This window comes from Syngnathus acus, chromosome 1 (assembly GCF_901709675.1).
Source record: "Syngnathus acus chromosome 1, fSynAcu1.2, whole genome shotgun sequence".
NCBI lineage: Eukaryota > Metazoa > Chordata > Actinopteri > Syngnathiformes > Syngnathidae > Syngnathus > Syngnathus acus.
In genome coordinates, this window is record NC_051087.1 from 15,294,343 (window position 1) to 15,318,066 (window position 23,724).

The 23,724-nt window shown below is 40.3% G+C and overlaps 3 protein-coding genes across 5 annotated transcripts in view; 2 read left to right on the top strand and 1 right to left on the bottom strand.

Moving 5' to 3' along the window:
* Positions 1-245: 245 nt before the first annotated feature.
* pmm2 (phosphomannomutase 2) lies at positions 246-6,472 on the bottom strand. Of its 2 annotated transcripts, none has more exons than XM_037255013.1 (8): positions 6,325-6,472; positions 4,488-4,599; positions 4,100-4,176; positions 3,908-3,999; positions 3,696-3,795; positions 2,588-2,663; positions 2,409-2,524; positions 246-1,074 (listed from the first exon to the last, which is right to left on the bottom strand). In XM_037255013.1, exons 1-8 carry the CDS (start codon positions 6,397-6,399, stop codon positions 964-966), a joined length of 759 nt encoding a protein of 252 aa, XP_037110908.1. In that variant the 5' UTR covers positions 6,400-6,472; the 3' UTR covers positions 246-963. The 2 variants fall into 2 exon arrangements, with proteins under 2 accessions (XP_037110908.1, XP_037110898.1); XM_037255003.1 differs by having other exon boundaries at positions 6,310-6,433.
* Positions 6,473-8,916: 2,444 nt separating this feature from the next.
* hmgb2a (high mobility group box 2a) lies at positions 8,917-11,235 on the top strand. Its single transcript, XM_037255089.1, has 5 exons — positions 8,917-9,051; positions 9,809-9,968; positions 10,159-10,307; positions 10,369-10,543; positions 10,620-11,235. Exons 2-5 carry the CDS (start codon positions 9,822-9,824, stop codon positions 10,779-10,781), a joined length of 633 nt encoding a protein of 210 aa, XP_037110984.1. The 5' UTR covers positions 8,917-9,051; positions 9,809-9,821; the 3' UTR covers positions 10,782-11,235.
* Positions 11,236-13,411: 2,176 nt separating this feature from the next.
* The window catches only part of wdr17 (WD repeat domain 17), a 63,346-nt gene continuing 53,033 nt past the window's right edge, over positions 13,412-23,724 (top strand). Inside the window, exons 1-3 of one of the 2 annotated variants that reach the window (XM_037254217.1) lie at positions 13,412-13,653; positions 22,827-22,955; positions 23,682-23,724. The exon at positions 23,682-23,724 is cut by the window's right edge and continues 141 nt beyond it. In XM_037254217.1, the coding sequence (XP_037110112.1) occupies positions 13,651-13,653; positions 22,827-22,955; positions 23,682-23,724 (175 nt within the window). In that variant the 5' untranslated portion in view covers positions 13,412-13,650. The remainder of the gene's footprint in view (positions 13,654-22,826; positions 22,956-23,681) is intronic. The other variant, XM_037254207.1, reaches the window with a different exon arrangement.

A 23,724-nucleotide genomic window follows, 5' to 3' on the forward strand; every position in this document is an offset into this window, starting at 1 on the left:
TATGTGCTCTTCCAGGAATTGGCTGAAAACAGTTCTGACTGGCTATGTGCTCTGCCTGGAATTGGCTGCAAACAGTTCAGACTGTAGCTGCTTCATACCCAAAGAAAATGACCGAATTGCTGATTAAAAACGACATCAGTAACACAGAATGAATCAGTAAAAATAGGTTCAGTGTCAAACTCCACCATAGGTAGGCAAAATCGCCTCTTTAGACACATTAGAGAAAAATAACAATGATTGTGAGGGTCAGTGTCATCAGATTTATTTCATTACAACTGTTAATCTCATGTACCACAAAATATAGCAAATGACAGTTGTAAGTACACAATTACAGTATGGAATGCACTGCACAAGCAGCTGTAATTTCTTTGTTGGCTTCCACAACTTTGACCTTTTGTTTAGACATCATTTTTAATTATATGATCTTCTGCGAGAGTTGGTACTGGTCCCATATACAGATTGGGACTCCTGGGATGGGATCTTACTTTTCTTTACTCTCTTTGAGGCACTCAGTGCAGATTACTCATTGTGTCTTTTTGTTCTGGAACTTGCAACTGAAAAATCCTTCAACCCACTTTGTTTACGCAGACATGATTGAGTCATTAGCTAAAGGATAGAAGGTGGTGATTCGATTCCACAATGAATATGGCCATTTATGCTGAGATTATACTTTCCCTGAGCAGTGATGGTGTTAATAAAACAATGATGAAAATTCCTTATTAGGTTGCACATTATTCATCATTTATTTCCAAAAGGCTAGCTGTAAATCATGAATTATCACCAAATGTTGGTGATGACAGTCACAATTTCAAATGCTTGGATACTTTCCTCATCAGATTTCAAGTCATCACCATTCAAATGATCCATCAACAAAACCTGGTCAGCTTACGCACAAAGTTAGAGCCTCCACAACCTTTGCAACTTCTTAAGTCTTTTTTCCATCCTTAACATGCAGTAGATGTACTACTCTGATGAAAAGAAAAGCTGCTGGCAAAGTTTTTGTGTTTCATCTGGACAGGTGACCTCATGACCAATGGTGCGAGGGTCACAGTAGATCTCATAGTCATTTCCTCCCTAAAGCAAAACAAAGAAATACACACAGACACACACACGCACATAAAAATGAATCGTTAAAACCATATTTTCTTCAAACCCTGCCTCCACAAACTTCTGCACACACACATTAAATAGAAAGTAACGTTGGTTTTCCTGATACTATTAACACAAAAGTCCCAAACGCATTGCTTTGGGGAGGTTGTGTTACACTTTGTGACTTGTGTGTAACTGGTTCCAATGTGTCATCAGAAGAAATCTCCAACATAAGGTCCAAGGCCACCCTTTGGAGTGAATTCACCTATTCATTCTATCTTCAATTAATTTCTGAAAACCTCATCTATTAAGTAATATTTTTTTGGGCCAGCCAGTTTGGCACCATCATTGCAGCATTGTGTTGCAAAGAAACTACAGTATGTTGAATGTTGAGGAGCTTCATTCGGACAATATTTGTGCAAGGTACTCAAGGCGCTAACACCATGACCTCATTCACTGTTGTGTTCAAAATATCCATTTTATTCCTAGACCTAATGAGGCTTTGCAACTTCCTGTATGAACCGCTGTGTCGTATCCATGGTAACAGTTTGTGTGAGCCCACTTTCTATGATAGCTGCAAACTACATTACAATCCTTCTTCCTATTGATGTAGCGGGGTAGAAGGATAACAGAAAAGTGTTTGGCAACAACATACAGACGCATACAGACAACATACAGATGCATGCAGTATTGCTTTCTGAACTCTGGTTGTTGGTGCAACTGAAAACAGCGTAACAAGTTTGCAAGACATTTTAAAATACTATAGAGGCCTATAATTGTTTCGAAAAGGAGATGAAAAACATTCAAATATACTGCTGCTGGAAACAAAAGCTGCTCTAACCAATGATTGACCGTTCCTTTCAGTCTCGTACAGGAAGTCACGCCCATGATTGTTTCTACGTCAGAGGAATAAGATGGATATAGCTCTGGAACTAGGGATTGATCCCACTACCTATGAGGTGAAAGCTGGCCAACTCAATCACCTGAACCACACCCCCATAGTGCTCAAAATTCCCAGATGGAAACAAGTGGATGTAAAGGCCTTGTGTTTGAAAAGGCGATCACTTGGCTATCAACAGGATTAGGTTTATACATGCAAGTGGAAGTATAAGACCTTTTCAATTTCACTAATTCTGCATTTTAATGGTGATCAATCAGCTTGTGGACAAGAACTGCAGTTTGCTCACAAACTAAAAGATTCATATTCAATATATTAAATATTATAAAACGAATAATTAATATTAATTAATAATTATACAAATGTCTTACATTTCCAAAGTTGTGCTATACATCAAGACAGAATACAAATAGATACTCACAGGTTTCGTTTTGTCACCAAAGAAGTGAATGGTTGAGTAGTTGTCCTTTTCAATGAGCCCCAGGCAGTATCTTTTATCCCAACCGACGGGGAACACGTCAAAGCTGATCTGTCCTCCTGCAGAGAAATCAAGTGTCAAACACGAGAGGACGCGTCACCTTCTGAACGGCGCTGACTCACCGATTGAAAAAGACAACCCTTTTCCTTTAAACTGCTCCTTTAAAATAGACACAAACTTCTCCCGGATTTTTTCTCTCTGTTGGGGCCAGAAAACACACACACGTTTTATGCTTCTTACATTGTTACTGGCATTACTTCAAAAGTCGCTGAAGACACTTCATACGGGAGTAATGATTATCCCCTTCTGAACACCGAAATCTGCATAAAAATGTTGAAATGCACGTGGACGTCACATTGCCCACTTCGGGGGCAAACATTTCTGACTGTTGGTGTCTTTGTGCCACTCAAGAGCAGAGGCTGGACATAATTACTTCTCATGCAGGACGTTTTTACTATGACCATCTGAGGCACATTAGTCCAATGACTCAAATACCGAACTCAAAGTACACGTACATAGTACAGAAATTACTCCTTGTTGCTGGTTTCTGTCAAAAAAGCAAATGTGGCTTACTCAACCCTTCTGAATTAGGCTATTTGATGTGTCTATTTCAGGGGTCGGGTAACTTTTTGGCGGACAGAGCCATAAATGCCCATTTTTTAAAAATAATTTCCCGTGAGAGCCATACCATTTAAAAAAAAAAAAGATAGGTTAAATACAATTAAATGCATGTATTTTAATTAAGACCAACGATTTTTTGAGTGTACTAATGTATTCTTTTTAATAAAGTTTTTAACGTCGCCAAAAGAGCCATATCTGGCTCGCGAGCCAAAGGTTCCCGACCCCTGGTCTATTTAGTAGTAATGTTTCTAGTTCATAAGATCTGTGTGTAAATCAGGTTTAAAGAAATGTCAAGCATCCTGTACCTAACAGATGCAGGAAAACTTCTTGAAGCTTGTGTGACGGAGGATGGATTTAGCGCTGTCACTTTCAATTCTTTATAGAATGGATTATCCTCTCAGCTATTCCATCGACTCAATAATTGACCCAAGACCCTTTCCGCGTCATCCCAAATCCCAATCACTACCAGTCCCAAACCTAGATAAAAAACAGTGGGCGAGAAGGATGTAACCGGCAGCCTGATGATTTCTCTGTGGCCGATCGACCAACCAACAGACAGACAAATATTATAGAATGTATTCTCCCTGTGAGTGCCTGTGTGCTTGCTACCTGGTCCAGCTCAAAAAACTCTTTGCGTTCCTCCACACTACAGCTGCGTCCAATTGGGGAGACGTTCAACATTCCGTTCCGAAATTCAATGAATGTACCCCTGCCAGAAAAACAACAAGTAGAAAATACACACAAAAACCAGAATATTCCACACTTTGATACAAAACACAAGAAAGAAACTGATATTGGTAACAAGAGTGAAATGATAATACCTCTTCTTGGGAAGTTTGATCTTGGACAAGTAGTTGAGACAAAAATTAATGAACTCTTGTAGTAGCTCTTCTCCCATGTGGGCTTGGATGGACTGATGATAAGCAGCACATAAATAGAAAAATGCTGACAATCAGAACACCTCAGCATCAATACGCAGTAGAATGATGAGGCTAGGAAAGACCATGTCTTACCTGGATAGATAGTAACTGTCCCTCTTTATAGGCCACAAGACCATTCTCTGCAAATACATAGTCCACTTTCTGGATCACTGTTTGCAGACATCAGAAAGTAGGATAAGCATGATTAAAATTAGAGTCGGACTATAAATCACACATCCCAATACACTATGATGCAGTGCGACCTACTGCAAATTGCAGTATTGCATACGCACGCACACACACGCAAACGCGCGCGCACAGACGCAGGGATTTTTTTCTTTCTCAAGTCAGAGTCTATGATGATATGATGATTTCATTCAACTTTGTGAGTAGTAATAATGTTGTGGGCAGCAGGGATGTATGTCTGAAAGACAAAGTTCAAAGACAATCTTTATTGAGAGTTCAGGTTTGTTTGTCTCACCATCATTTCCCAGTTGCTCTTTGATTTTGCTGAGGTCCGACCCCCCCACCACGCCGACACGAACCCTCGTCTTCAATTTCTCAATAAACGCAGCTATTTCCTCAGTTACAGGCTAAAAGCACACAAGTGACATAACAGCAGAAATATAAATAGCAGCAATAAAATTACAAAGCTACGGCACAGAACTATCACTATAGACAGTTTATTCACAATATTTTACAAAAGGTTCGAAAAGTTAATGTATATAATTCAAAGAAATAAACTTCAACTTCAAAACCCTGCTGTGATAGTTGTTCCTTCATACGTGTTCTCCATCTTTAAACAAAATTTTAACATTCATTGAGGTTGAAAACACAAGGCTTTAAGGCTTTAAGCCAGTGGTTCTTAACCTTTTTCCTTGTTCGCACCCCATTCAATTCACCAACCAGTTCTTGCACCCTTAACCCTAACTAATTATTATTATAATAATTGGTTTACTTTACAGCCATAAGGCTTAATTAGCATTATCCCTAATGCCAATTAACACAATGACTTCTTGATTTCCAGAATTTTTCACTTTTTTCGGTTACCCCACCATTATCCACGAAAAATTGTAAATTTCCCCCAGGGTATCCTCGCACCCCCTAGGAAGCATTCTCGCACCACCCCCGGTTAAGAACCACTGCTTTAAGCGATCAAACAAATGAATGCAGTTGGGTTGAGCTGCACACTGACAAATGGCATTGGCAGGACACCCACCTCCACTTACGGCACCCCGAGCGCTAGAAAGCTGACCAATGCATCAGTGTCACCAATTCAGTGTGCTTGCTACAGATAGATTTCATTAACAGTAACATAATTAAAATCAATTTGAGCAAAATTTTATTTCAGTTTTGTGTATTCAACTGACAGTCCCTTTGCATTAATCAGTACCCGAGAATTAACCGTTTCCTAACCTCGTCTCGTACTTGACAGACATGTTTTAATGACAAGGGAATTATGTCACTTAATGGTAACACTTCAAAGTCTTAGATTTCAGGAGGCTTTCATGTTTAAATACGCAATTAGATGATCTGAATGAAAACTTACTCTGTGATACTCTTGGCTGGTCTGTACATGATACACGCAAAATGACTGAATGAGATAATGTGGCCATTTACTGACTGTGAAATCAGTGGCAATCAGTGACATATATGCAGGTGATGCTTTGATTACAAAGTCATTTTATTTTATAGCAATGAATCGCGGCCACAGTGTAGTGAGATATAATGAGCAAAGAAAATTATTTGAGGATAAGAATATTATTCAGTACTTTGAAAAATATATTTCTCCAGCTATCTGTGCCAATGATTTAAAGTGACTGGCACAACACTTACAATTAATAGCTTTCATTAAATGACCGGAGGTAGTACCTTCCGAGAGACCCGTCTCAAGACCAGGACCAATATCAAGAACTGCAACGTTTGAAGGTACAATAAACCAATCTATCAACCTGTTGCCATTCATACCATGTCATGGCTTCCTGCAAATACATCAACCTTGAGTAAGTCAGCTTGTGAGTAAATTGCGACCAGATAATAATTAGTTCAGTAGTCTGCTTCAATTGTGTGCTCTTTTCTTTTCTGACTCAACTTTAATATACGAAGTGGAGGCTCCATAACCGCAGTTCCATTCCTTAAATCAAAACAACTACGTACTTATTTACATGGCAAGAGTCACAACCAACGAGTGATGACTGACAGCGTTGCACTATTGTTAGCTTTGTACGACCGATGCCTCTCGAGAAAGAGCACCATGGAGCTCGGCCCAGGACTACACTTATTTAAGAATATGCTCACTCAACTGATGCATTTTCTACCTGTCTGGCGGCTGTCAAGGTGCCATCAACATCAAATAAGCAAAGAGTGTTGGAGTCCATTGAACCTTCCTCCATCTTGTCTCACAGTTTGTTCAGTACTCTTTCCTGTGTGCAAGTAGCACGCTACTGCCATCTACCTGACTGGAGAGTGGGTGTGCTGATGTAATTTTGTGTACTAGATTTTACCACTGATTCACATTATTCGTTGGGTTTCCACTGTTTCGAATTTTTAAGCGCATTTAGTGAAAATGCACAACACTTTCAGGTTTATTTTTGCAATTTTTGAAAATTCAAATAAAAGTAGATGGATAGAAACCAATTGTTTACCTGCATTATACAGATTAGAAAGTTATTTCTTCTGTCAATACTTTCCCATTAAAGTATTGCAATTTCTCTTTTTTTACGTATTTGAGATCATTCATGTTTGTTAATTTCAACAGTTAGCAGTCTTAATTCTTCCTCCAGTTTCCTTGATACAACTTTCAAATGAGTCATTTGTCCAGTTTACTGAGGAGATAGAGAGGGTAGATATCTGTGCATGCACAGTTCTGATTTGCGAACTCTTCCTCCAGTTTCCTTGATACAACTTTCAAATTAGTAATTTGTCCGAGAGATAGAGAGGGTAGATATCTGTGCATGCACAGTTTTGATTTGCAAACTGGCAGTGGATGAGATACGTATACTACCAGCACGGTTTAGCAGCCACCGACATACGTATATCAGTAGTAGCAGGCCTATTAGCCTAGCTGACGTGTTTACGTGGCAGCCATTTTGGTGGGGGCGTCATTTCCATACAAGTCCTGCTCTAACAGCGTGAGGACACTGGCTGTGTCCGAATGGCCATGCTTATCTCCTTAATCTAGGGGTCACCAATTCCGGTCCTTGGGGTCTGGCCCACTTTTTTTTTTCCCTGGTGGAGCACACCTTATTCAAATGATCAGATAATCAGCAATGTCTGCAGAATCTGGATAACAATGATGATCATTTCAATCAAGTGTGTTGCAGCAGAAAGACATAATATAGAAGATGCATTATCTCGGATCCCAAGAACAAGAATTGTGGCCCCTGCGGTAACCCCTCAATCATTTTATAGTGCTGCACTATATGGAGCACTAAAAAGTAGTTCCTACATTCTGTTCAGCAATTTCAACAGCCAGTTCACTACTTTTCTCCTCGTTACATATCACGGGACCAGCGTATTTGTCATGACCAAGCGACGCATCTATCTAGCTCTCTGACTATTTATTGTAAATACAAAATACATTTTAAACTGCATTTCATTTGTTGTATACCTTTTCAATTAAATGAAATTAATTATTTTTGTTGTGTTTAGTCATTGTATTGCTTTGATATTCGTGCTTGCGCCATGTTGTCCTGCTCGGAATGCATTCTGGTCTACATTCAACTTGAGTGAAAATGAATCATACACGGTTTAGTAGTGTTCCATTTTGTAATTTATGGAAACTTAATAAAATATTGCTCGGCTAGCGACTGTTTAAACGTAACTTTAACTTTTCTTATTTGTTGAAATTTAATTTCCTTGCTCTTTTGGCATGACGCAAACACAAAACAAAAGAAAATCAAATGAAAAAAAATCTTTGCAATGTGTTGTATGCGACCCCAATAGTCTAAACATGGTATTCTGATTAATATAGCATTTTTGAAATATGAGTTTAGAGGAAAAATCTATACGTTTTTATCCATCTCAGGGGGTGGCCAATTTGACACTGTCAACTGAAAATAATATCATAGTTAGGTCATTACCTCGGGCTGAGGTAATGACCAATCACTGCTAAGCTTCAGAAAATATATGAGCTGTGATTGGTTGTTACCAAAGCCATTTTATCTCTCGTCTTGCCATTTTGCCACTTGCACTTGTCATGTCTTCCACTATAACTAGTCTATCAACACTGTAACAGTCTAGACTTTGCTATTTGGCATACAATGATTTGTATGCCTGGTTAGGATAGGTTATTACAGGAATTTCAGTAGAACAACAGGTTCATCATACAAAATTAAAGTAATGCATACTTCCCTGTATTATATTTAAAAAAGTTGACGGAGACATACTCTCTCTTTATCTCTCCCCTCCATCCATCCATCCATCCATCCATCCATCCATCCATCCATCCATCCATCCATCCATCCATCCATCCATCCATCCATCCATCCATCCATCCGTCCATCCACCCATCCAGCAAGAGACGTTAAATATGGCGTACGTATTTGTATTTAATTATTAGCATCGACTGTATTCCATGACCGTATTGCTACGGTTTGGTGGCAATTGCCTGCCAATGTAGCTGTTGTATGGAAAGCACTCCAGTTATTTTTTCAAATCCAAAAAAGAGATGCTGAAAACGAAACGAAGAGTAACAACTGAAGTTGGAAGCCCCAGGCCCCCACTACCACTGTGGGGTTTTGTTTTGTTTGAACAAAGAGTCTTTCGCGCCATGTGTTTAAAACCCGCAACTGACCAATCAGTATTCAGATGAAACATATGTACATGATGTTTTCGCTCTTAGTATTGTGACCAATCAAAAATCACCTTTCTTTCTCGTCCTCTGGTTTCAAATTGGAACAATCAGATTTGACCAATCCGCGGGCTGGTGGGGAGGAGTTCTCCAAGTACTTCAAGGCAAGTTAGTGTGGCGTCGCAGACTGTGACAAAACCTCAACGCTTTGTGCTGTATTTAGTCCGCCACAGATTGTCTAAACTGGTAACTGGTAAGTGGCCATGGTTTTCTTCATTTTTATGTCCATTATTTTGTGTTAGCTCATGTAAGCCGTTTGTTAACCGTTATCAGAAGTACACCATGTTCCAGTTTTTGTCTCGATGAATATCTTGTACCAACGAACGGTTATAGAAATGTTTAACCGCCCGTCACAATTTTTTAAGTGTTACATTTTTATAATGATTTAGACTTTATTTTCCACAAGTACATTTGTTAGTAAGAAGCGAACTACGCAGGCAGTCTGCTTCATGGTAAACAACTGCAGCTCAAACGCCATTTGGTTAACAGCTTTGCACGATGGCCGCGCGTGCAACTTTCGAAAGTAACTGTCTCGAAGGACCCTGTTCCTGTTGGGCTTCTCGCCATATTTATATTCAACGTTTAACGAACCGAATTACATTGTGTGAAGGCCTGTGAGGAGTTCCTCAACCACTTTATTAAGTTTTTGCGAAGTTAACTTTAGGCGGGAAGATACAAAATGGAGTCGCGTCTTTTTGTCCCTTCGACGCAGAAAGCCGATTAAGGCCATGAAGCATCTTTCAGAGTCTGCGGCCTATTTATTTGTATGGCTACATTGTTAAATACGATTAACATGTCACTCGTTGACTTAGTTTCACCATAAAGCGCCCTCCCACATAATGTTCGTTTTTTATGCTAAGACCTAGTTAATAGTTTTTTTAACGTTCTTTCCGGTCAAATTTTACTGTTTTTCTGAAAGTTCGACTACTGTCTGTACTACTTGTCTCTAGATAAAAAGTAGCCATGTCAAAGGATCCAAACAAGCCCAGAGGCAAAACTTCATCCTATGCTTTCTTTGTGGCGACCTGCCGTGAGGAGCATAAAAAGAAGCACCCAGGAACCAGTGTTGGATTTGCAGAGTTTTCCAAGAAGTGCTCTGAAAGGTGGAAGGTAATTCACTGCCGCCTAAACACATAATAAAGTGCTAGATTGGGTATTTGGGTTGTAATTTCTCATGGAACCTACATTTTAACATTAATATTAGTTTGCTGAAGTGTTTAGTTCTCTAGAGAATAAATGTATATGATGTTTTGTATAAAACTTGTTCAGCCCATGACTCCATTTTGTGTTGTGTGTGTAGACCATGTCTGGCAAGGAAAAGCAGAAGTTTGAAGAGCTGGCTAAAAATGACAGGGTCCGGTATGACAGAGAGATGAAAGGTTATGTCCCCCCGAAAGGTGCGAAAAAGGGAAAGAAGAAGAAGGACCCTAATGCCCCCAAAAGGCCTCCGTAAGTTAAAAATAAAAAATAAAGTAACCCATTTCGGTATTAATGTTCTTATTTTTTCTAGATCTGCCTTCTTCGTCTTCTGCTCGGACCACCGACCCAGGATCAAGGAGGAGCACCCTGGCATCTCAATTGGTGACATTGCCAAGAAGCTTGGAGAGCTGTGGTCCACACAGAATGCTAAAGACAAGGCTCCATATGAGGCTAAAGCTGCTAAATTGAAGGAGAAATATGAGAAGGTGTGGCATTTAATTTACCACATTTGAACAATGTACCACCTAAACTTAACATATCATTTAAACGCATCATTCCCAGGATGTTGCTGCTTACAGAGCAACAGGCGGCTCAGGGAAAACTGACGCTGGCAAGAAGAGTGGCCCAGGTAGGCCCAAAAAAGCCCAACCAGTTGACGATGATGACGATGATGATGAAGAGGAAGATGATGATGATGATGATGAAGATGACGAAGATGATTAAGCAAGTGGTTATGCATGTGATGTTTGCAATGCATTAAGCTAAATTCTTTTGTGTGGGTGTTTAAACCGTATAGCCTGCTGTCCCTGTTGATCAACTTTGAGTGATCAGACCTGTTATTATTCCTTGTCAAATTCAGGGATTTAGACCCCGCTCCCCTCTTCAATTAGTCCCCATAATTATTTCTTTAGATCCTTGTTACTATATTAAAATGGCCAAATTCAGGTTTATTGTACCACACTAATAGACTTGACCTGCTCGGTGGCCACTGGACAGCAAGGTTTTAAAGAAATAGTTTGCTTCTCAAAGCACTGCTTAGGATTGTTTAGTGGTGCTGTTTGTTCACTGTCATTTTATTCAGACTTCTAGTTTGACTTGAAAAAAAGCAGCCATTTTAATGTTAAAACCTTTGTGTAGAACTGATTTTTGTTTTGTAATAAAAATTTTGTATATTGGTTATAGTTACGTGAGCTGTTTCTTCACTGCTTAAATAGCACAGGTGATGTGTAATTTTCAAAGTTTGCTGTGAATACTACAACCCATGTTTGAATCACATTCAGTTTAACCTTGCAAAGTACTGAACTGTGGTATTAAGTTGTACATAAACTGTTCAAGACAAATATTAAAGTGCTTCTGGACAATTTGAAATGCCATTAGAGAAGTTGTGCGCTGGGGAAGTTGTACAGTTTCACTCAATTGGGACAAATTATTACAAATGTCATTTTTAAGCCAGTTTATTTTTCCTCATACAGTCTTCCTAAGTAGCTCAACAGTAGCAGCCTGCTGGTTTTTTTCAGGTTAATGGGAGTCACCCGAGTTCTTGAGTAACTTGGTATGGGCATGGTATGTTCTTAAGATCTGCATTAATTAGCAAATCTGTGGCTCGACGGTAGGTGAGGCAGAACAATTAAATGCTCTTCCGCTAAAGGCAGGTTTATTTAACCCACTATTATTGTGACTATTTTGTGTGGTGGAAAAATGGAAATTGCATTTTAGGATTTTTAGAGACTTTGGAAATTATGGTGGAAAATAAGTATTTGATTTGACAGTACAAAATGTGCCCACTGCTTAAACCATTCAAGACCCACCAGTTGATTGATTGCCAGAGAGCATATGTAAAACCCACAAAAGATAGAACCAAAATGCAACACAAACTCAACTCATGTTTGCTGGAAAAAAGCTGATATGCATCGCGACGACATACCGACTGTAAAGCATGAGGGTGAAAACATTGTGCTTTGGGGCTGCAAAAAGGACCGGAAAGCATTATTGGGCCCATTTACTGTAATTTTGAGCCCAAACCTTTCATCAATAAGAACATCCATTTTCTATACCGCTTGTCCCCACGGGTCGCGGGCATGCTGGAGCCTAGCCCAGCAATCATCGGGCAGTAGGCGAGGGACACCCTGAACTGGTTGACAGCCAATCACAGGGCACACAGAGATGAACAACCATCCGCACTCGCACCCAGGGACAATTTGGAGTGCTCAATTGACCTACCAACCATGTTTTTGGGATGTGTGAGGAAACCGGAGTGCCCGGAAAAAAAACATGCGGGCACGGGGAGAACATGCAAACTCCACACAGGGAGGGCCGGAGGTGGAATCAAACCCGCTCCCTCCTAACTGAGGTGGACGTGCTAACCAGTGCACCACCGAGCTGCCCTCAATGAGAACATTGAAGATGAAATGTTGTTGGGCCAATGAAAGAGTGGCTTTGTTAAGAAGCATCTCAAAGACCTGGAGGGGCCTGAGCAGTCTCCAGACCTTAATTTCAGAAAAAAACTGTGTTGCTTGGCCTTAGCAATGGCAACTAAATGTCACTGCTCAAGAGTTCTGCATGACATAATGGGTGAAAACACCTACACAAGACATACAGTAAACATTTGACCTCTGTTATTGCGCCAAAACTATTAGTATTACAAAGCAATGAATTGAACTTGTATCATTGACCAAGTACGTATTTTTATAAAACTACAACACCTCAACAGATCTTGTAAGACCGGAAATAAACATCAAGCATGCCACACTGGTGACACAAGTCTTTGCTTGTTGTGCAGAGATTTAATCCGTTTTTAGAAATACGCATCATAGCGAGTGGTCTGTTCATTCTTTCTTGAGAAATCAGCACTTCATATGAAGACCGGTATATCGCTGCTAAGTTCAAAACAAACTTTAAAAAGTATGTTATATTTTTTAAATGTATTACACATAATTTGAATTCTTAGAATGGACCGTTGAGGGGCTGTTTGTGTGACTTGTTATAAATTTAATCCAATTTAATAAAATGTGTGTGCATAAGAAAATCAACCCTCTTCATGTTAAGGGTATCAAAATTTGCTAAAATACATGATCAGAAAAAAAATTAAGGTCTGCTAAAATAAATGATCAGAAATAAATTAAGGGATTTTTTTTACAATAAATGTGTGATTGACTGAGTTGACAATAAAAAAGCACTGATAAATCACGATTAAATATTTTAATTGCTTATACACGCGCACACACGCACACACACGCACGCGCGCGCACACACACACACACACACACACACACACTCTACATTCACGACAGTGTATTCCTCTTGGACCTTGAAAGTGAGTCATAAAGTAAATCTGATCACATCTCGTAAAATGGAGACGATTCTATGTAGAATCACGGCTGAATCATTCTACGTACAAATTTATCACGCTTGAACACTTAAGCTGTGGCAGACATGCATGACTGGCAGTTAAGACACCCAATAACGGATTAAATCGAGCTTTCTAGCTGCCCAATCACTGCTGCCACTGAGGCCTACTTCAGCAGATGCCGGACCGCGGGTTACAGCTTCAGTATCGAGGAGCTGTCCATTGTGCTCGACCTGCCTCCAACTGATGGTAAGCACACGACCACAGAAGCATGAATTTAGCACCTTGTTCTCGCCGGAATATGAAGCAACAAAGGGCGAGTGTAACATTAGCGTGCCTCTGATGGAGACGAAGGCGATCTGCGACATGCACGTCTCAGTAGACACGTTCCTTGCGTATTAGTTAGGTGTGCTGAAACCTGTTGATGTCATCATCAACGCACAATGAAAGAATGACAACCAGCATATATACAACTCCAAAATGAGTCTGTTTACAAGCCAAACAATATGGGATGGAGGTAGCTAACGTCAGGTTAGCTTATTGGTTTTACACTGATTCTTTGTTGCTTTCGTACTCAAACGGAAACGTTCCCGTGTCATTGAAAAAATTTAATGACTACTGCAACAAAGACGCAGACGCGCGACAGAACTATCGGGACCAAACCTCATTAGTCGTCTTTACCTTAAACAATGTCATTTTCTTTCATCTTCTTTACTGACAAGGAGTCAAATACAAAAATAAAAGTAGTGAACAAACACAACTGTATGTCAGGCACATAAATGTTGCCGAACAAGTAGCATACCACATTGAATCACAGGGAACTGATAATGTGACTAACTTGCTGCAGCGGGCTTGCCATTTTGAAGAGATGTGGACGTCGTTTGGCTCTACAGGTATTTGTGCTTTTAAAGTCAGTAGATTGTTTCATCACATCAGCTTGGCACTGGTCTTTGTAAATATGAGAGTTACCAGTCAACCCAGGAGCTGTTCTATACTAGTAGTCTCTTGTACAGTGCTGCCATTTTTATAAATTTAGAATTTACCCTTCACCTCAAACCACAAAAGCACAGCACAACATTCACAACATAAAATATATCTTCATTATGTGACAAGACACAAAACAAAACATGACAAAATAGGGGTCTTGGGAGGCACTGATACATTTTGGAGATATTAGTACCAAGACAGTGATGCGTTGGTTAGCACGTCCGCCTCACAGTTCAGAGGTGCAAGGTTTGATTCCAGCTCCAGTCTTCCTGTGTGGAGTAAGCATGTTCTCCCCGTGCCTGTGTGGGTTTCCTCCCACATTCCAAAGACATGCATGGTAGGCCGATTGACTGCTCTAAGTTGCCCGTAGGTGTGGTTGTAAGTGCAGATGGTTGTTTTTCTATGTGTGGCCTGCCATTGGCTGGCAACCAGTTCAGGTTGTCATCCACCACCTACCACCCTAAGACTGCTGGGATAGGCTCCAACGTGCCTGTGACCCTTGTGAAGCAAAGCGATACGCAAGATGAATGCATGAATAGTAGCAAGACAGGCGAATGGTGGTTGATTGGTTTGCACGTCCTGGTGCTCTGTTCAATTCCGGGCTCTGGGCATCTTGTGCAGATTTGGCATGTTCTCGACGTTACTTGCGTGCGTTCTCTCCGGATACTCCAGTTTCCTCCCACATTATAAAACCAGGCATGGTAGTTTATTTGAACACTCTAAATCAGGGGTCCCCAAACTTTTTCCTGTGAGGGCCACATAACTTTTCCCTTCTCTGATGGGGCGCCGGTGTCAGTTTGTAACAGAAAAAGTGTGACGATCGTAGGGGAGCTTAAAAAATTTATTGTTTTCCAGAAAGCCACATATAACCAAATAACGGTTATTTAATAACCCTTTCCAGGTTCTTTACAGAAAAAAAGTCAGGAAACAAATAATAACACTATTAATGAAATAAATAACTAAATAGCCCTCTCTGAGTTCTTCACAGAAAAAACAGGAAATAAATAATAACTAAATAACTCTCTCTGGGTTCCTCATAGAAAAAGAAGCCATGGAACATTAACTTTCTGTTGTGCCATGCACAATCTTAACAGATAAAAGTTCAGCTCAGTTGTCAGAGCAGAATCTCTCTGACACATATGAGCAGTCTCTTAAAGTTCTTGTGTTCCTTCCTTATATTCCTTTTGTAGGTTCCAGTAGGCTTGTAGACACCGCTGTCTTTTTTGTTAAAGTTTGCTAGTGCGTCATAGTCTGGAGTAAAATCTGTTGTGGCAATTCTTAGGCGAGATCCGAGGTGTTGGTCCGTTTACCTCGATCTGTGACGGTTTGATGTTGACGTTCATGTGGCTGAACGTCACGTCGCGTACGTCGAGCCAAATTGGCCACTCTCTTTTAAACGCTCGGCACTGTGTCCACCTTGCTTTTCCTTGGGCGACTCATTTTAATGGAAGGATTCCAGGGGAAGGTTTGTGGGTGGCTTTAGCGCAAAACTGCATCTGAAAGCTCAGCGCGCGAATTACAAGAATGCTGTCGTCACAGCCCACGCTCTAAATTCGGGACTGATACAAATAGAGCGCGAGTGCGCCATGTCCGTACTACTGAGTACGTACGTACACGCACTTGTGAGTGTGCACCGAGCTTTCTGACACGGCTTCCGGTAGTAAATGCGCAGGCGAGCGCTTCCCCATCTACTGGGGAAACGCAGTCATTGCAGGCAAAATGACCAAAAAAAAAAGTTTAATAATACAATTTGTTCAGGGTTGGCGGGCCGGATTAAACGGTCCCGTGGGCCGTATCCGGCCCGCGGGCCGTAGTTTGGTGACCCCTGCTCTAAATCATCTTCAGTTGTGAGTGTGAACTGTGGTGTGCCCTGCGATTGGTTGGCAAACAGTTCAGTTTGCAGCCAACCTACTTCTCAAAGTTGGGTGGGACAGGCCCCCAGAATGCCTGCGGCCCTCTTGAGTTTAAAGCAGTTCAGAAAATGTCTGGATGGATAGACAGAGTTGAAACCAAAAGTGTACATACACTGTGCAAACAGGCACACTATTTTTTCCTCATGTTCTCAAGTAAAACCAACCAAACCTTTCATGTTTCAGGTCACTTAAAATCACCAAGATGATTTCAGTTTGCTAAATGCCACAATAATGAGAGAGTATATTTTAGATATTTTTTTATTATTTTATCCTGGGTCAAAACTTTACATCCATTTCCTTAGTATTTCATAGCATTACCTTTGAACTGCAAGACTCAAACAAAACGTTGGTCAAATGTTTTGAGTAAGCTTCCACAAGCTTCTGACAGTACTCTGCTGGAATTCTGTCCCATCTCTCCTGAAAGAACTGGTGTAACTGAGTCAGGTTTGTCAGTTGCCCTGCTCCCACACGTCTCTTGAGATCTGCCCACAATTGTTTGATGGGATTCAGATCAAGGCTTTGTGATTGCTAGGTCAACATTGACTTTATTGTCAGCAAGCCACTTTTTAACTCTTTGGCGGTACGCTTCGTGTTATTGTCCATTTGGAAACACTCATTTGAACCCAAGTTTTGGATCCGTGGCTGATGTCTTGAGATGTTGCCTTAGTATTTGTACATAATGTTCTTCATGATGTCTATTTTATGACAAGCTCCTGTTGGTGGTGCAGCAAAATAGTCCCACATGATCCTACCACCTCGGTGCTTCACAGTTGGTATGGTGTTCTCAGGTCTACAAGCTTCCTGCTTTTTCCTTTAAATGTAACCGTAGTCATAATGGCCAAACAGCTCCACTGTAGTTTCATCATTCCACAGACGTTTTCTCCAGAAGTTGGGATATTATCCGCGTCTCTTTGAAAATTTTGATCTAGCCTTTTGAATCTTTCTTCAGGAGTAATAGCTTCTTTCTTGCTGAGTAGCCTTTTGGCCCATGTCAATGCAGGACTCGATTCACTGTGGATAATGACACATTCTTACCGACTTCATTCGGCATCTTCACAAAGTCATCAGCTTTTGCTCATTCACAGATTTCGGATCACAACACGTTCATCTCTGAGCCGGTCTTATTCCTGAGCGCTGTGAGGGCTGGACATTCCCCTGATGTTTACACGCATATATTTGTTTGAATGGATGAACATGGCATCTTCGAGCATCTGGAAATTGGACTCGTGGATGAACCTGATTTGTGGAGTTCCACACGTCGCTCCCTGATGCCTTGGCTGATTTCTTTTGATTTTCCCATGATTTCAAACAAGGAAGCAGAGTGTTTGAAGAGTGGCCTTCAAATAAATCCCCAGGTGTGCCCTCAGTTAGCTCACATGTCAGTAAGCCTACCAGAAGCTTCCAAAGTCATCACATCATGGCTTCCCCATGTTGTTTAATGGCATTTCTTTTTGTGGATCTAAACTTTTGACCTAAAAGAAAGTGACATAAAAGTCTTCTCTCAAATGATTGTGGCATTTAGCAAAATGCAATAATTTTGGTACTCCTAAATTACCTGAAATAGGAGAGCTTTAGTCTGATTTAACTTCAGATGGTGAGAAGAAAACGTGTTGTCTTTTTGCATAGTGTATGTAAACTAATGGTTTCAATTATATATTTATAATCAAATCGTTCTTTTGTTCATGTAGACCACGAGGCAATTTTCTCATTATTTCCATGATCCTGAAGAATTGAAGTTGCCCTTTCCATTTACAATAATTCTTTTGGCTATGTATATTTCAGAGGCGTAGCCAAGCCGGGGCGGCGCCCCGGTTAGGACTCCCTGCGCCCCGGTTGAAAAAATGGGAGCTTTTTCGATTCTTCATTTTCATGCCGTTTTTTTCTTTCGGTCTTGTGCGAATGTGCTTGCGCTATTCTATCAAAGTCAAAGTCATGTGCGCGATGTTATCCATTCACCGTTTGCCTCCCGGACCCGGATGTTGTTTTAGCGATCAGCGAACGGCGTGGGTGATGTTCGATTTTTTTTCCTGTGGGCGTGCGCCCCTACTGGAAAAATTCCTGGCTACGCCTCTGGTATATTTAATTACAGTCTAGTTTGTGTATGCTGCATATTTTGAATATCACATAATGTAGATCTTTAGGTGTGACAAAGCGAGAAGTAGCTTGTTTGAATAATCTACTTTGAAACACAGGTATGCATGCTGTAAATTAGTAATAATGAGCACAAGCGTGTGGACTAAGGAAGAATCTTACAGAAGTCAATCTTGCATCAGTCAATTTCAGCTATTAATCAGCACTAAAAATGTCTTAAGTAGAATTAAATGTTTAGAGAAAAAAAGACTAAATGACATACCCAAACAATAAACAACTGATATTATATACTAAACTAGTATAAAAAAAAATACAGATTTTTTTAATTCCCACACTTGTATATGTTGAGTATTTATTTTGACTGGTGATTTGTGAATCTTTTTTTACATTTAGGTAATTCCTTGTTATGTAGTCGTGCGGATAATAGGCATCGTAATACATCACATTACCCAATACTGCACTTACATTAATTGTCTTGCAAATGTACTTAATTCCTCACTAGTGTGGTGGGTGTGCTGAAGCCTATCCTAGCTGCGATGCTGTAACCAAATCTAGCCATCTGTTTTAATATAAGCATTTCATCATATAGTATAAGACTTCAATCAATCGTCATCATTGCCAAACATTTCCAGTTGTTTAATATAAGGCTAATTAAATCTTCTGATTGACTTCATAAACGTTATGACTGATAGTTTTTATTTGAATTTCCATATTGTACCGGTATTCAAACAGCAGATGAGCAGTTATTTTAGCCAATCACTGTTCAGATTAGTGCAATCCTCTTCATACACTGTAGCTCTTCGTAATCAACTTGCCCTACTTAAACCGTGATGCTCCAGTATGGATTGTGATGTGTGCTAAAAGTGATAGAAGCGGAATTGGAGACAGTTATTAATACTTATTTGATTCCCGGTAGAAAGCAATGATTACCGTATTTTCGGACTATAAATCGCAGTTTTTTTCATAGTTTGGCCAGGGGTGCGATTTATAATCAGGAGCGACTTATATGTGAAATTATTAACACATTATTGCTTGATCATTAACACATTACTTACTTACTAGTATAGTTGATGACTTGATGTTATTTCCACTTTCAACCGCATGAGGTCGCACTAGGCCTGTGGAATAATTGGAACCACAACTGACAATGAGTCTTAATCCATTCACTGACTTCCGAAGTCAGCGGAGTCGTTTATAACACAGAGGACAGAGATGGACACAGAGGATGAAGATTTTGATGGATTTAATGATTTGGAGTGGTACGGATGGTTCAATAAGCTTGTTATTTATGTTATAGTTATTTGATATATAGTAGTTTATTTAGTGTAGCAACTTGTATATCGTTAGGGTTCAGTAGTTTCCGATTGCCTAGGGAGGCCGCGAGGCCGCAGGGGGGAGGAGATGATTGTTGTTGGCTCGTGTGTTGAATTCTTGTTTTGTGAAATAAAGAGCCGGTTACCAAACCCACGACTTGCATGGTACTTCAGTAACAGTACAATATAGTTACAGTGCCTTGTGAAAGTATTCGGCCCCCTTGAACCTTTCAACATTTCGCCACATTTCAGGCTTCAAACATAAAGATATAAATTTTTAATTTTTTGTCAAGAATCAACAAGTGGGACACAATCGTGAAGTGGAACGAAATTTATTGGATAATTTAAACTTTTTTAACAAATAAAAAACTGAAAAGTGGGGCGTGCAATATTATTCGGCCCCTTTACTTTCAGTGCAGCAAACTCACTCCAGAAGTTCAGTGAGGATCTTTGAATGATCCAATGTTGTCCTAAATGACTGATGATGATAAATAGAATGCACCTGTGTGTAATCAAGTCTCCGTATAAATGCACCTGCTCTTTGATAGTCTCAGGGTTCTGTTTAAAGTGCAGAGAGAACCATGAAGACAAAGGAACTCACCAGGCAGGTCCGAGATACAGTTGTGGAGAAGTTTAAAGCCGGATTTGGATACAAAAAGATTTCCCAAGCTTTAAACATCTCAAGGAGCACTGTGCAAGCAATTATATTGAAATGGGAGGAGTATCAGACCACTGCAAATCTACCAAGACCCGGCCGTCCCTCCAAACTTTCATCTCAAACAAGGAGAAGACTGATCAGAGATGCAGCCAAGAGGCCCATGATCACTCTGGATGAACTGCAGATAACTACAGCTGAGGTGGGAGAGTCTGTCCATAGGACAACAATCAGTCTTGCACTGCACAAATCTGGCCTTTATGGGAGAGTGGCAAGAAGAAAGCCATTTCTCAAAGATATCCATAAAAAGTCTCGTTTAAAGTTTGCCACAAGCCACCTGGGAGACACACCAAACATGTGGAAGAAGGTGCTCTGGTCAGATGAAACCAAAATCGAACTTTTTGGCCACAATGCAAAACGATATGTTTGGCGTAAAAGCAACACAGCTCATCACCCTGAACACACCATCCCCACTGTCAAACATGATGGTGGCAGCATCATGGTTTGGGCCTGCTTTTCTTCAGCAGGGACAGGGAAGATGGCTAAAATTGATGGGAAGATGGATGGAGCCAAATCCAGGACCATTCTGGAAGAAAACCTGTTGGAGTCTGCAAAAGACCTGAGACTGGGACGGAGATTTATCTTCCAACAGGACAATGATCCAAAACATAAAGCCAAATCTACAATGGAATGGTTCACAAATAGACGTATCCAGGTGTTAGAATGGCCAAGTCAAAGTCCAGACCTGAATCCAATCGAGAATCTGTGGAAAGAGCTGAAGACTGCTGTTCACAAACGCTCTCCATCCAACCTCACTGAGCTCGAGCTGTTTTGCAAGGAAGAATGGGCAAGAATTCCAGTCTCTCGATGTGCAAAACTGATAGAGACATACCCCAAGCGACTTGCAGCTGTAATTGCAGCAAAAGGTGGCGCTCCAAAGTATTAGCGCAAGGGGGCCGAATAATATTGCACGCCCCACTTTTCAGTTTTTTATTTCTTAAAAAAGTTTAAATTATCCAATAAATTTTGTTCCACTTCACGATTGTGTCCCACTTGTTGTTGATTCTTGACAAAAAATTCAACTTTTATATCTTTATGTTTGAAGCCTGAAATGTCGCGAAATGTTGAAAGGTTCAAGGGGGCCGAATACTTTCGCAAGGCACTGTATATATGCCTGTGGAATAATTGGAACCACAACTGATGGCGAGTCCGACGTCAGCGCCGCATGTACTTCCGGAGTCAGCAGCGGCATTTGACACAGAGGACGAAGATTTCGATGAATTTAATGATTTGGAGTGACACGGATGGTTCAATAAAATTGTTATTTATGTCATAATTATTTTATATATAGTTTATATATAGCTGTATTGGCCTGTGCAATAACTGGAACCGCAAGTGACTGAGTCTGACGTCAGCGCCGCATCCACTGACTTCCGGAGTCAGCGGAGTTATTTATGTGACACAAAGGACGAAGATTTCGATGGATTCAATGATTTGGAGTGACACGGATGGTTTGATAAACGTGTTATTTATGTTATAGTTATGTGAATAACTTAATATGTTACGTCAGGCACGTCCTCAGTTCCTTATTTGTGTTTATGTAATGTTAGCATACCGTATCGTTTAGCCTGTTCATGTCTGTTCTTGGTGTTGGATGTTGTCAAATAAAGTTCTCCCAAAAATGCGACTTGTGCTCCGGTGCGACTCATGTTTTTTTTCTTCTGTATTATGCATTTTATGGCTGGTGCGACTTGTACTGCGGCGCGACTTATAGTCCGGAAAATATGGTACATGCAATCAGACAAAAGCTTTGAGAACCGTTAAGGGAGATTCATTATTGTTATTATCAAGTCAAGCCAAGTCAAGTTTATTTGTATAGCCCTAAATCACAAGCAGTCTCAAAGGGCTTCACATAGACAAAAATTGACAATTATTCTCAAAGCATCCCCTGATCTTAAGCTCCCAATATATATATAATTATATACTTATACGTAGGCAAAAGTAAGTGTTGTATTGCCCAATAGTTACCAGTATTATTACCAAATTAGAAATGTTGAGGTTGATATAAACTTAAAATTATTAATGGTTGATTTTCTTTCCCTCTTTTACAACCTCACAGTAATGCTTTTAAATTTTGCCTCAAGTTTTCTGAGTTCTCCTCATAATTAAATGAAGATCTGAAATTACCCAATACCCATAGTTGGGAATGTGAATTTGATATAAGATATAAGTTGCAATAAGATCGTTTTGTAAAAGAATACCTTCAACAAATAGAGGTGTATTGCACTGCACTGTGAAAATCAACATGTATCAAAAGTAAAATTACATAGTAGAAGCACTGCTGTTGTGAAGACCTAACAAGTAGGATTGTGTGGTTTGGGCCCATCTATTTTGTTGGAAAAAAGCCACATGTGCGTGAACTTGACTTCTTTTCATGTTGTTTTTTCATATATATTTGTCTAGGCAAAGATGGCTAAGGTGAAACAGGTGGGATTGCTTGCAGCAGGCTGTCAGCCTTGGAATAACGACGTATGTGCAGCAAGTGGAGACCGCTTCGCCTATTGTGCTACTCTTGCCATATATATCTACCAGGTAAACTGTGTACACTAATATTTTAACCTGTCTCACTGTGATACCAAGTCCATCCATCCATCCATCCATCCATCCATCCATCCATCCATCCATCCATCCATCCATCCATCCATCCATCCATCCATCCATCCATCCATCCATCCATCCATCCATCCATCCATCCATCCATCCATCCATCCATCCATCCATCCATCCATCCATCCATCCATCCATCCATCCATCCATCCATCCATCCATCCATCCAAAAACACTAACTACATACATCCAGATGATTTTATGATTTTAAGAGCAAACATGTACGCACACAAAATAAAACATTTGTTGAAATTACGGCATCCAGCAATCCATCCATCGTACCTATATATCTGTTTATTGTTAAGTAATTGATTGGCTGGCAACCAGTTCAGGGTGTCCCTCGCCTACTACCCGATGACAGCTGGGATAGGCTCCAGCCCGCCCGCGACCCCCGTGGGGACAAAGCGGTACAGAAAATGTATGTATGGATGGATGGATGTTTAGTAGCATCAGTTGAACAACAAATGGAATGGTGACCAGAGACGCTTGCATGATTCGTGATTACATTCTTTATGTAACATACAAAGCAATGTTGATTTTTAGTATCAATATTATTATCTCATTATGAAAATCCGACATCCAAACTTCCCTGAAAACCAATATCACACTACTGAACTTTAACTTAATATTATTTATATCTCTCTCTTGAAGTTGGATCAGCAGTACAATGAATTCAAGTTGAAGTCCATCATGG